Genomic DNA, 14,893 nt, shown 5'->3' with positions numbered 1-14,893 from the left:
TGCTCTTAGTGCTGGTCCCAAGTCCAGATAAAAAAATAAAAGGGGGTGCATCGGGAAGGGTGTGAAAACTGTACATTTTCGGCATTTAGCGGACGCTTTTATCCAAAGCGACTTACAGTACCATGACAGTATACTGTCTAAGCAATTGAGGGGCTAGGACCTTATATCTCAGTCTCAGTGTCTCAGTGCCCCTTTGCAGCTTTTATATCCCAATAAGAAACAGCTATTTTGTTGCTTGCCTCTACAGTACACAGTGTATGGTGTAATAAGTATGTGGACACCTAACCATGAATTTCTTGGACGTCTAATCCTAAAACCTTGAGCATTTTTATGGAGTTGAGTGTCCAAATAGTGTTCACCCGAAGGCAAGACTTATTAAAGGCGGTGTACATACATTTGGTCCTAATATAGTGGATATACAGTAAGAAGTAAAAAGGAATTAGGAAATATGGATTAGAAAAGAATTTGTTTTTTTATTTCCTTCCTTTTACGGTGTTGTCCAGGTCTCTGTCCTCCTCTTTAAGCTTGTAAGAACTGTGCCGAATCTGGTGAGTGGACCAGATCCGCTGTGGCGACCCCTATACATGGAATTCCAGCCTAACAAAAGCATGTAATGGTGCATTTATTCTCCTGACCTGCCCATCTATAATGTGTGTGCCAAACATCAAATGTGCAGAAAAGCAAAAAAAATTTCACCCTCTGCCTTTATTTACTTTTATTGTCTAGACCAGGGGTGGCATTTGCTGCCCATAATCATTTTTGGCTTGTGAGGTATTTTAGAAATACAGTAGACCCTTGACTTACGAATGTAATTGGTTCTGAAGGGCTGTAAACAGAATTAATGCATGCCAGACCTCCCAAACACCCCCCTTACCCCTAACCTCTCTAATGTCTTAAACGCTCTTTTTTGTTATAAACACACGTATATTTTTCCTTGATCTTAAATTATAGAATAGACATTACTGTAATAAACAATAATAAACAACAATACACAGTAGTACTGTACAGTACATCAATACACATCAAATGTCAGTACAGTACGTGTGCTGTACCATACACCATAATACATTTCATTCTTTTTATATAAAATGTATCTACCAGAAATAACAATAACTCTCATATTTCTCTATTATTTCCTTCTTTATTTCAGTAGTGTTGTATTTTGTAGGTGTAATTGCACGAAAGAAAGAATACTTTACTGAGCCGATTTCCTTCTTCTCTCTCACTCACTGTCCTCTCTGTCTGATACACAGTGACACCTACTAGCAGGAGTAATTATACAACAACAAATATACAATCACCACTACGCTTCCTCAGCAACTTCTTTGAGGCCATTTTAATATTGAATTTTACAAAATTTAAAGAAAACACTGTCCGCTGTCTCACTTGTTCGTGACGTCACATGTTTCGCAAATTTCAGTTCGTAATCCGAAATTTGTTCATTTGTTAAGTTGAAAAACATTGTTCGTAACCCAAAATGTTCGTATGGTAAACCCGTTCGTAACCCAAGGGTCCACTTTTGCCGCTATTAATCAGGTTTTAAAAAAAGCTGCTTGAACTGTTTGAACTCTGGGTGGCGCCTTCACATAAAACAAATCTAAAACGCTCCCCGTCTAAAACGCTTTCCCTCGACGTTACACCTACACTGACGTTTGCCAGTTTTTGGATGAACGCTGCGGCTCCAGAGAAATGAAAACTAGACGCCGAACACAGAAGATTTCAGGCGCGCTTTACTGAGTTTATGTTTGTTTATTAGTATTTTAACGTCATGTTTTACACTTTGGTTCCGTTCATGACAGGAACGGTCGTTACTCATTACACAAGATTCATCAGTTCACAAGGTTACATCAAACACAGTCATGGACAATTTTGTATCTCCAGTTCATCTCACTTCAACGTCTTTGGACTGTGGGAGGAAACCCACACAGACACAGGGAGAACATGCAAACTCCACACAGAAAGGACCCGGACCTGGGGATCGAACCCAGGACCTTCTTGCTGGGAGGCGACAGTGATACCCACTTAGCCACCGTGCCGCCCTTTTTACTTAGTTCAGAGGGAAGTGGGTATGTTTAATTTAAATAAGTATAATAATCTTCCCATTAGGATTATAAACTGGTGAGTGGAATCGGCACAACCTGAGTTTACGTGGCACTGTGGACGATAGATCATTAATCTCTCAAATGAAAAGGACTTGGAATTGTTAGTACTCAGGTACTCGGTTATATTTTTATTTCTTTTATTATGAAAGAGTCTGTGTAGAGTTTTGTAAGGTGTAGACCAGGGGTGTCCAAACTTTAAAAAATACACAAACACGGGGCGTGTTTGTGTATTTTTAAAAGTTTGGACATCCCTGGTCTACACCTTACAAAATAAACTACAAAAGCCAACTGAGAAAGAGCATCAGACTCAAAGTAAATAAAACCTCAAAGCTTCATTTAACTGGATTAACAGATAAATTAGTCTGATATCACAGCAGTTTTATAAATAAATCCTTTATTCAAAGCTTCTCTAGTTGTGCATTCACGTCATATTGTTTCTTTTATTATCGTTATAGCAAATATAATATTAAATATGAGAACAGAAAGGAAGCCGGCTTAGTAAATCAGTATTTATTGTGTTTCTTTCCTCCCACACTGACCTCAGGACTGAATCTGTGAATCGTTTTAATCTTCTCCTCGTCTCTTCGTCTCCAGGAGAGATTTGTGCGTTCGGGGTGCACGGCGCCGACGCCCCCTTCGAGGCGGTGGTGCTGAACAGTACGTCCGGAGAGGGCCGGCTGCGGGCGCGAGGTCCCATCGACTGCGAGCGGCAGAGAGAGTACACCTTCATCATCCAGGCTCACGACTGTGGAGCGGGACCAGGAGGCATGGGAGCCAAAAGATCGCACAAGTACGTGTGTGTGTGTGTGTGTGTGTGTGTGTGTGTGTGTGTGTGTGTGTGTGTGTGATAAACCTCAGCTATATGTCAGAAGCGTTTAAACACTGATCTAGTTATGGCTGGATAATGGCACACTGGGGAACAGTTTCACCCCGTGGCATTTCGTCTCAAACAGGAAGTGCTGAGAGTAAAAACGATGAAGAAAAACAGGAAGCAGGAAAGTTAAGTGAGGAACAAACTTGTCAAAACGAGAGACGATAAAGTAACTTTTATTTATGTGCGGTGGATATAAAAAGTATTCACACCCCTTGATGTTATTGTGCTGCGGATTTTATTCTGAATGGATATAATTTGCTATTTTTACCCATCAGTTTAAACTCAGTCAACCAGAATGATATTGTATGTAGGTGTACACGATCAGCCATAACATTAAAACCACCTCCTTGTTTCTACACTCACTGTCCATTTTATCAGCTCCACTTACCATATAGAAGCACTTTGTAGTTCTACAATTACTGACTGTAGTCCATCTGTTTCTCTACATACTTTGTTAGCCCCCTTTCATGCTGTTCTTCAATGGTCAGGACCCCCACAGGACCACCACAGAGCAGGTATTATTTAGGTGGTGGATCATTCTCAGCACTGCAGTGACACTGACATGGTGGTGGTGTGTTAGTGTGTGTTGTGCTGGTATGAGTGGATCAGACACAGCAGCGCTGCTGGAGTTTTTAAATAGTGTCCACTCACTGTCCACTCTATTAGACGCTCCTACCTGGTTGGTCCACCTTGTAGATGTAAAGTCAGAGACGATCGCTCATCTATTGCTGCTGTTTGAGTCGGTCATCTTCTAGACCTTCATCAGTGGTCACAGGACGCTGCCCACGGGGCGCTGTTGGCTGGATGTTTTTGGTTGGTGGACTATTCTCAGTCCAGCAGTGACAGTGAGGTGTTTAAAAACTCCATCAGCGCTGCTGTGTCTGATTTATTCATACCAGCACAACACACACTAACACACCACCACCATGTCAGTGTCACTGCAATGCTGAGAATGATCCACCACCTAAATAATACCTGCTCTGTGGTGGTCCTGTGGGGGTCCTGACCAAATGACGAACTGGGTGAAAGGGATGGACTACAGTCAGTAATTGTAAAACTACAAAGTGCTTCTATATGGTAAGTGGAGCAGATAAACTGGACAGTGAGTGTAGAAATAAGGAGGTGGTTTTAATGTTATGGCTGGTCAGTGTAGACGTACCTAATAAAGTGCTCGGTGAGTCTAATAGCCGATGAAACAGGAGGAAGTTTCTCTCTCCGCCCTCTTCATTACTAATCAGGAGGAATTCTTTTTAAGGACGTGGTTCCCTCCTACACTTCACCCCAAACCTTCAGATCTGATCTAAAACGGGCTAATTACACTAACAAGCCCACTTCATCTTCATCATCATCATAATCACTGAATGCTCACTCAGGCTGTATTTAAAATCAGATGGAACCGATGCTCCGGGTTCTCAGAGGCTGATGAAATGAAGTCACACCAGCGCTCGTAAAGATGTGAGCTGAAGCGTGAAAGATTCCTGAGAGGGTCCCGGAGAAACTCGTGCGCTTGATGACGGCCTCGTGTTGTTTAGAATGGTTTCTCAGGACTAGAATGCAGACTGATGTAAAACTTTACTTTAAAAAGTGATTCAGTGACAGATAAACAATGTGACTCTGATGCGCTTTACTGTCTGATTCATTAATATAATAAGTAAACACAAACTCAACTCAAACTCAAAAAAAGCTTTATTGGTATGACAAATAACTCTATTCCCAGAAAAGTTGGAACAGTGTAAAATGCAGTAAAACTGAATCAGTGATTTATTCATTCTCGTTACACTTTGGCGTCGGCGAGACATAAGGAAACACGACGCGCTTTTACTTTTGGGAGTAGAAATAGCTCTTGTGAATTACATAGGCGTGGAAAAAGAAGCCAGATCTGAAATACTGCAGATCCCTCGCACTTATCGAACAAGTGAAAATGAGCACACGGGTCACTGTGAACAACACACGTAATAAAAATGGTGACTTTACAAACTTGAATATAAACTGCGCTGTTCGCTTCATTACTTACTTCATTACTTCATTACCAACTGCCATCAGACTTCATAACAATAGCAGAATACACAGGCTGTCCTCACACTGATGAGCCAGCTTCCCCCCTACAATAACTCTAAGTTGGGGGTTGGCCAGCGTCAACAGTGCCATTCAGCACTAAACTTTATTTAACTTCCAAAAGAACAAAGAAAATATCTCCAGTTTTTTCACAGACCAACATGATTGAATTTTGTAAATCGTATCCCTGCAGCACACTCCAAAAAAGTGCTGGTCTGGTGATACTGTAGATGTTTTATGCTGGTTTAGCTGCTTGGATGTTGGGTAGCGCTGGTATAGTGCTTTTTTTTAGCTCTGGTTAATAAGATAAGATCAGATAAGATAAAATAAGATAAGATAACAACATGAGATAAGAGATACCATAAGAGATAAGATAACATAAGATAAGGTAATATAGGATACATAAGATAACATAAGATAAAAAATAAGATAAGGTAATATAGGATACATAAGATAACTTAAGATAAAAAATAAGATAAGGTAATATAGGATACATAAGATAACTTAAGATAAAAAATAAGATAAGGTAAGATAGGATACATAAGATAACAAGATAAAAAACAAGATAAGGTAAGATAGGATACATAAGATTACAAGATAACATAAGATAAGGTAAGATAGGATACTTAAGTTAACATAAAATAAATGATAACATAAGATAACATCATATAAGATAAAAGATAAGGTCAAAGATAAGGTAAGACAAGTTAACATAAGATAACATAAAAAATAAGATATAGTAAGATAACATAAGATAAAAGGTAAGATAAGATAAAAAGATAGGATTACATAAGATAAGATAAACGATAACAGCCTTATAAGGATAGAACAGAAGGAAATTTGCAATCTTACAGCAGCTTCAAGAGTACAGAGATGATAAATGTTTATACATATATTAAAAAATAGAAATATAAAGATATATAGAAGGTATAAAAAGTAACAAAAATGATAGTTTTAAAATATTTCAAGTATTACACAGTAATGTGGTACAGTGATCACAGTGTTGTGTGTTGAATTAAGTTACAGGTGAGCAGATATGAGATTATTTATTATTTATTGATTATTTATTATTTATTTATTACGATGATGATTGTCTGATGTGCTGTCTAACAGCAGCAGGAAGAAAAGGACCTGCCGCATCTCTCATATCGTGGTTTAGTTCTGGTTAGAGGCAAGTTTAGCTGATCTGGAGGTGATGGTCCAGTGTTAGTAAGGGCTGGTTTTATAGCATTCAGGTACTAGTTAGTACATTTTACTAGTTATATTTATGGGGTTTAATATATGCTTTTATCCAAAGTAAACTACCTGCTGGTCTGGTTAGCGCTGGTTTGACACTTTTAAGTCATCTGTACTGTTCTAGTGCTGGTTAGTGCTGGTCTGATGTTGGTTAGTGCAGTTATGTAGGTGATCAGTGTTGGTGTAGCTGGTTGTGTAATTGCAGACTTTGCGATGATATTTAGGACGATATATTTGCACAGCTTTCCTCTCGAATGAAAGCACGTCCACATGGTCTAGCTGCAGAAAAATATAACACGTACACAGATACCAAACACAGACCCACATTACTGCAGTATTTCTAATTAATCCACTTCAGACAGTAGCTTATTAAACCTGTTTTAATTAAACCTGCTCACAATAAAACTATCTGATATGAAAGGATTGTTTTTCTGAGGTATTTTCGTCTGCCGGAGCCACTCGTACATTTTTAGGAAGCCTCGCGTGCAGGTTTATTAATAACCTGAGCTGGCTCAGCTCTCTGGAGGCCTCATTTACACCTGGCATTAACATACAGTCAGTATCTGAGGATCAGAACCAGGAGAACCGGCTCCACCTCATCAGCGCCGCTCTTCTGCAGCTAATGGGATTAGACCACAGCTATTGAATACAATATCAAATGGGGTTGATATACCCCCCCCCCCCCCCCCCGCGCGCCCCAACACCACCTCCGCCCCACTGCAAAGTTGTTTCTTAGGACACGTCGCAAATGAGTGCTGATCTGCTAACAAAATCCTTTAATCGTGGTGTTGTTCAGTGCTGATCCGACGCTGTTCAGTGCTGACCTGGTGCTGTTTAGCACTGTTCTGGTGCTGTTTAGCGCTGTTCAGTGCTGATCCTGTGCTGTTCAGTGCTGATCTTGTGCTTTTTAGCACTGTTCTGGTGCTGTTGTGCCATTCAGTGCTGATCTTGTGCTGTTTTGGTGTTGAATTTGCGCTACTTAGAGCTGTTCAATGCTGATCCTTTGCTGTTCAGTTCTTGATCTTGTGCTTTTTAGCGCTGTTCTGGTGCTGTTCAGTGCTGATATTGTGTTGTTCAGTGCTGATCTTGTGCTGTTTAGCACAGTGCTATTCGTGTGCTGATACTGATCCTGTGCTGTTCAGTGCTGATCTTGTAGATAGACAGACAGACAGACAGACAGACAGATACTTTATTAATCCTGAAGGAAATTAAGGCCTCAGTAGCAAGTTACATAAATCAAAAAGTCAAAAAAGTTTTGTGCTGTTTTGGTGCTGTTCAGTGCTGATCTTGTGCTATCGAGAACAGTTTTGGTGCTGTTCAGTGCTGATCTTGTGCTGTTAAGCACTTTCCTGGTGCTGTTCAGGACTGATCTTGTGCTGATTAGCACTGTTCAGGTGCTGGTTTTTTTTGCTGTTCTTGTGCTGTTCAGTGCTGATCTTGAGCTGATTCTAATATTTTGCTCTTCAGTACTGATCTGGTGCTGTTCAGTGCTGATCTTGTGCTGGTTAACACTGTTTTGGTGCTGTTCCGTGCCAATCTTGTGCTGATTAGTACTGTTCAGGTGCTGTTTAGAGCTGATAGTGTGCTGTTCAGTGCTTATCTTATGATGTTTAGCACTGTTTTGGTACTGATCTTGTGCTCTTTCTAATGAGAATGTTGTGTTACCTGTGCTGGTGGATTGAGTAGCTGGCATTCAGGTAACAACCATGTTCTCATTCTCTCTCTGTCACATCTGTCCTCTCTCCACCGGTGCTGCAGGTTTTAGGTTTGTTTAGTTTATTACTTTTGGCCCTTTTGTATTTTATTATTTTTTCTCGTTTTATTTTGTGGCTCATTAGCCTCAGTTCTGTTCTATAATGGTTCAGTATCCTGCAATTGGGTTCATTTCTTCCATCCTGGCAGACGTGAGGCTCGACCTGATGCCTCTCTGGTGATGTGTGTCTGCTCGGTGAAATAAAGACTTAAACGTCACTGGAAACAAACGTGGTGGATTATTTTTAATGTACGTCTGTAAGGAAACGTTCAGCTGGGATCACCACCCTGGAGCTGTGCTCCTGACAGGGTCACTCTAATGGTAAGGTCAAAGAAGAAGTTCCAGACAAAGAGCAATCACAAGTCCACCCATGGAGAACTAGAACTGTGAGTTGCAGCTTCATATAAACGTCTGGTGTGGGTCTTTCATGAAAAGGTGCATGCTGGGACTTCTCGCAGGGCTGAGTAAGTCTATTCAATCCCACAGAGCACAAGTGAGTAATCCAAGAAAGAGTCACGGCTCTTACATCGCTCAGGATAAAAAGGACTGCAGTACCCACCGTGAGAGACAGGATGGGCATCGAGATGTAGGGCTGGTCTACTACGAGAGACACAAGACAGAGGACATTGTGCAGACAACCATCACAAAGCAAAGACGCAGTAGTGACATGACATATAAGGAAATATTTGTAAGCTTTTTTTTTTTATGAACGATAAGCGCTTTTGACTCTCGGAAAAGCTGATTCTGATTCTCACAATTTCTCAGAAGCTCGAGCTGTAACAAGTTTAAAAGTGAAACACACGCTGGAACCAGAGCTGGGATCTCGAATACATCGTATCGAATCTCAGCTCTGCCAGCCGGCTAAGGCTGAATGGCCACATGAACAACGATTGGCCTGTTGCTCAGATATGGGCGGGACTAAGCCGGATGGGGACTCTCTCCCAAGACTGGTGCAATTACGACCTCTGCTGGCTGATTGATGGCGTCTGCACAGAGATGAGAAAAGAGTGCTCTCAGAGTGTGTCTCTCTGTACACAACGCTGAGCTGCACTGCACTCGTCAAAGTGTAGGTGATAAGATGCATACGGCTGCTGCCCACGTGTCGGAGGGGGCGTGGGTTAGCTTCGTTCTCCTCAATCAGAGTGGGGATCGGCATTGGTGGAGAGGAAGCGTGATGCAATCGGGCAATTGGACGCCCTAAAAGGGAGAAAATGCATAAATAAAATATATAAAAGTGAAACAGGGAGGAAAATCCATATTTATAATAAATATAAACCATTTAATCAGATTGTTCTTGTCTTTATGGCTGATTTATACGTTTCTTATGCCCATGTCTATTGGGTCGTGGGTTTGCGTTTTTGCCCCCCTGAGCGCCCTGTGTGCACGTTTTCTTTCTGAGCGGCTGCTGTTGAGGTAGTTTCACAGTAAGAGCGATTCCTCGTTTCATTACATTACCTCCTGTGGGAGGGATGTTTCTGTTCTCGCCTGATGTAAACACATCGTACAGAATTCGTCCCCTCCACGAAAGACCCCCGTAGGTGGTCTCACCAGTCTGATTGGATTCCAGTCTCAGTGCCTGCTGTGCTGTGCTGTGCTGCGCTGTGCTGTGCTGTGCTTTGCTGTGCATGGTTCTGTCTCCGCCGCCGTGATCAGATCACAGAAAATACGAGCGTATGTGTCTGACATTCATGATCAGGAGGAAGTTTTGCTCTCCGCCTTCTTCACTACTAATCAGGACGGATTCTTTCTGAAGACGTGTTTCCCTCCTACACCTCACCCTCACCTTCAGATGTGATCTAAAATGGGCTAATTACACTAACAAGCCCACTTCATCATCATCATCATCATCATTGAATGCTGTCTGATAGCATCATTTAGGCTGTATTTTAAATCAGCTGCAGCTCGGTTCGGTACCGGCGTGGACGTAGGAGATGGAAACGAAGCTCCGGGTTCTCTGAGGCTAATGATGATACTTGTACTAGGGTCGTGGAAGGTCCGATTCACTGGGCGAAATGTAGGAAACACCACAGACAGGTCACACACACACACACACACACACACACACACCTGGGGTAGACTGTAATATCTCCAATTAGCCAGAATGCAAGTCTTTGGAGCGGTAGTTATAGCCTAGTGGTTAAGATACTTGTCTAGTAATCAAAATGTTTCTGGTTCAAGCCCCACCACTTCCAGGTTGTCACTGTTGGACCCTTGAGCAAGGCCCTTAACTCTCAATTGCTTAGACAGTACACTGTCACAGTACTGGATAAAGGCGCCTGCTCAATGCCAAACATGTACATGTGGACTCCAAACAGAACCCAGGGAATCGAACCCAGAACTTTCTTGCTGTGAGGTGACAGTGCTATCCACCGAGCCACCGTGCCACCCTACTGTCCAAAAAGTCCAAAGGTTTTAGTGTTTTGTTGGAACATCCTAATGGAATAAACAGGGTCTGTCTGAAAACCTGGTGATCTCTCTAGACCAGGAATGGGCAATTAAATTTTCCAAGGGGCCACATAAGAAACTGGGACTGTTGTGGAGGGCCGGACCAATAAGGTGAACTTAATTCTGCTCAATATTAATTTTATCTCTTTATTTACATTTAAATTCGTTTGATGTACATTTATTTACATCTAATTTTTAATTGCCTCGAACCTCATGCGGGCCGATTAGGGATGGCTCTAGACAGACGCATTTTACGTCATCGTACACACATGGGAAAAGGGCGTGTCTAAACTCTTAGCTCCCTTAAAATGCTCCTACCGAGGTGCCTTAATTCTGAGTGATGATCTGACTGAATAACGAGGGAGCGTCCGTGTTTCTTCTCTTTTATTTACGGCACTTTGGGGAACGCTCGTGAAGTGGATAAATAAACGTAACCAATAATAATGGACATCGTCGTGATGGGTGTCGATCGAAACACCGGGTGATGATCTAAAACCCTTCTGTTTCTAATAATCACCAGGGAACGCGGCGCTCGTCGAGTCCTGGGCGTGCGATGAGACCTCTTTACTACAATTTCCTCCTCTGTCATTCACTCAAGCAGTTATACGCTCCTCTCTCCTGGCTGTGTTCCAAACCACTTAAGTCCACTTCCCCTGTTCGCTCCTGCTCGAGGGAATACCTGTTGACGTTTAACGGCTGTTTCAGTGTTTTATTAGCTCATGTGAAGTTTGTCAGATGAGTCTTTAGAGGCCCGAGGGTTTAGAGCGAGCTACAAATCCTGCTGTCATTGTGTGTAAGTAAGTCACACAGGAAAATGTTATAAACACCGCGTGTCACCCAGAAGCTGCAATTTATTAACATCAGTGCAGCAGAAACCGATTCTACATGTGAACGGCTTCCAATCAGGGTCGCTGGGGGGTGCTGGAGCCTATCCCAGCTTTTCAATGGGCGCAAGGCACACAGTAACACCCTGGATGGGGCGCCAGTCCATTGCAGGGCAGACACACACATACACACACACACACATTCACTTATAGGGCAATTCAGTGTCTCCAATTAATCTGACTGCATGTTTTTGGACTGTGGGAGGAAACTGGAGCTCCCGGAGGAAACCCACACAGACACGAGGAGAACATGCAAACTGCACAGAAAGGACCCGGACCTCCCCACCTGGGGATCGAAGTCAGGACCTTCTTGCTGTGACAGTGCTACCCTCCTAACCACCGTGCTGCCCGGCTTCGAAATCATCTTTTAAAAATATTTATGTAGTTCAGATTTGGGTGGGACTAAGCCGTATGGGGTCTCTCTCTCTCATGACTGGTGCAATTACGACCTCTGCTGGCTGATTGGTGGCGCCTTCACAGAGATGGGAAAAGAGTGCTCTCAGGGTGTGTCTCTCCATACACAACGCTGAGCTGCACTGCACTCGTCAAAGTGTAGGTGATAAGATGCATACGGCTGCTGCCCACGTGTCGGAGGGGGCGTGGGTTAGCTTCGTTCTCCTCAATCAGAGCGGGGATCGGCATTGGTGGAGAAGAAGCGTGACGCAATCGGGCAATTGGACGCCCTAAAAAGGGAGAAAATGCATAAACAAAAATATAAATATATATTTTGATCAGCTGCCTTCTAACTATACGTCACCGCAGTTTTAGCTTACTAAGCTAACACAGTTAGCCTCAGGCCGTTCCAACCGACGGGCCGAGGCGGCACAACCCGCTAGCGCGCCAGCTAACGTCTCCCTCCGTGTACCGAAAACGGCTAAACTGTCCCTGACGACACGAATTTACAAATAACGACACTTGTATAACTACACCTTTATACAGATTATACATCAGTGAGAACTTATTTACATCTGAATATTTGAAGGAACTCTGTTGGTTGCTCCGCCTTCGTCCGCCAAAAGTTGTGCCGCACTGAATGCTGGGATTGCCCTCAGCGCTGAGGAGGCATCAGACGCTCCCTTGTTATTCAGTCAGAATTAAGGCGCCTCAGTAGGAGCATTTTAACGGATCTAAGAATTTAGGCACGCCCTCTTCTCAGGAGTGTAGGATGACGTGATGCGACTATGTAGAGAGATCATGAGGTTTTCACACAGACCCACCCATAGTCTATCTTCTCTGTGTACTGTAGGTGCCCAGCCGACCCTTAGCACCACTGAGGGAAATAATCTATTAACAACAACGTCTCAGACTCATCAGCACAAGGACGGTTCATCAGGAGCGTGATGGATTCACGTTTCTATAATAGTTCATTATGTGAGGAATCAGCTGGTTGTTGGAGAAGGAACCGTTTAGAAACTTTCCTCTTGTTCTCTTACTGCGCTGTTTAATTTTCGAACCGATCCTGTCACGCTGCTCCTGTCTGTCCTGACGTCCCGTGTTCGTCTGTACACGCGTCCTTGATCACTCGCTCGCCGAACAGATAAAGGAGCATCTGGCTGAGCGTACCCCAAAGGGGCTAAACAAATTTATCCAGGCATTATTTTTATAATCGGCTCTGTGTGTGGACGCGAACGTGAAATTATCTCCGTTTCTGCAGCGATGTTTGATGCTCGCTTTGTCTCCAAAACGTCTCTTTGTCTGTTTACACACACGAGTGTCTAAGTTGTGAAAAAAGTGCTGAATATTACAGAGACCAAACAAAAAAAGATCAATGTCGTCATGTATAAAACCCACAGGAGCCTTGTAGTTCATTCAGTCACTACTATCTTACTAATACTACTACTACATGTACTACCATTACTATTACCATTACTACTACTATTAATATTACTACTACTGTTTATTACTTCTATTACTACTATTACTGCTATTACTACCTTAACGTACTACAATTATCATTACTACTATTACTACCACTACTAAAATTACTGTTACTACCGCATGTACTACAATTACCATTACTGCTACTATTATTACTATTACTACTACTTTAACATGTACTACTATTACTACTACTACTGATGGTACTGTTACTACTACATGTACTACTATTAATACTATTACTATTACTACCATTACAACTGCTACTACTAAAATTACTATTACTACCGCATGTACTACAATTACCATTATTACTACTATTATTACTACTACTACTACTTTAAAATGTACTACAATTACCATTACTACTATTACTACTATTATTACTATTACTACTTTAACATGTACTACAATTACCATTACTACTATTACTATTACTACTATTATTACTATTATTACTACTACTGATGTTACTGTGACTACTACATGTACTACTAAAATTACTATTACTACTACATGTACTACCATTACTATTACCACTACTACTGTTACTGCTATTTTTAAGTAAGCTGGTAATGTCTAAGTCAGACAAGACAGAGCGCCCTGGTTGCACAGTGGGATTTTGTGCTAGCACACCAGCACCAAGATTCTGATCTCTCTGAGTTTGATTCTCAGCCCTGCAACCGGTCGGCTGGGCGCCTTCTAGCAGGCATGAATGGCAGTGCCTGCAGCAGACGAAGTGTGCCACTAGTCTGCTGGGTGAGAAAAGACGGGGACTTTAACGCTGTGTAAGGACCCTGGTTAGTAGCCAGAGGCGCCTATAAAGAAGTGGAGGAACGTGGAGATCAGCGTGTGACTCTCCATGCATGAGACCGACCTCAAGTGCAAATCCACCAAAGTATGAGAGGATGAGAAGGAGGGAGGTAGCGTGTGTCAGGCAAATGTACCCTCCTCAAGCACCATCAGGGTCCCCAGCAGCGGAAGACTAATTGGCCACGATGAATAAAGAGAAAATTCAGATAAATACCGGCGGTAGGTTCGAAACTAAAGTTAAAGTGAGTTTGGATGACTGAGGGTGACACAATTCTCCATCTCTCACCCCTGTAAAAGTTCAGCTCCCCTGCCAGGACTGAGATGGGACCAGTTACCACGAGTTAAAAGTATGTTTGGTTTGATTCATCACTCGTCTGTGCTCATAAAACCCGACCTGACGTCTCAGTCCAGTCGTTATTTCTCTCCCGTCCCCTCGTCTCCTTCCCCTCGTCTGCGTCCCGTCTGTTCTGACTCCTGACTTTAATCTTTTCTTTCCTGCTCTGTAAATCTCAGTGGTGGGATTTCTCTCTCTTTCTTTTTTCTTTGACCTTTCACACCGTTGTTTCTTATCCGCTCTCCACAGATCTTCATCCTGCCTCATTTCCAACTCGCCTTCAGGCCACTTCTGCCTTCCACTTCATTTCAGTCTCCGGCTCTCAGATCGAGTTTTCATCCTCGTGGTCCATTCCTCATCCTCCTCACGTCACTGTGTATGAATGAAAGCTGTTTATTACTTGTTATTTTGCGCTGTACGGCTGGAAACATGTCACCACCCCGGCTAATTATCGACATCAGGCGTTTCTGACCACGCCCATCAACAGCTAACAGCTACAGAAAATCAATTTTAACTTTT

The 14,893-nt window shown here is 42.6% G+C and overlaps 1 protein-coding gene across 1 annotated transcript in view; it reads left to right on the top strand.

Moving 5' to 3' along the window:
* Positions 1 to 14,893, top strand: part of clstn2b (calsyntenin 2b) — a 198,502-nt gene that overhangs the window by 109,311 nt on the left and 74,298 nt on the right. Inside the window, exon 3 of the mRNA XM_063016464.1 lies at positions 2,697 to 2,892. Within this exon, the coding sequence (XP_062872534.1) occupies positions 2,697 to 2,892 (196 nt within the window). The remainder of the gene's footprint in view (positions 1 to 2,696; positions 2,893 to 14,893) is intronic.

Source organism: Trichomycterus rosablanca, chromosome 20 (assembly GCF_030014385.1).
Source record: "Trichomycterus rosablanca isolate fTriRos1 chromosome 20, fTriRos1.hap1, whole genome shotgun sequence".
NCBI lineage: Eukaryota > Metazoa > Chordata > Actinopteri > Siluriformes > Trichomycteridae > Trichomycterus > Trichomycterus rosablanca.
Note: the sequence above shows the minus strand (reverse complement) of the source record. Positions and strands in the feature narration are given on the sequence as shown.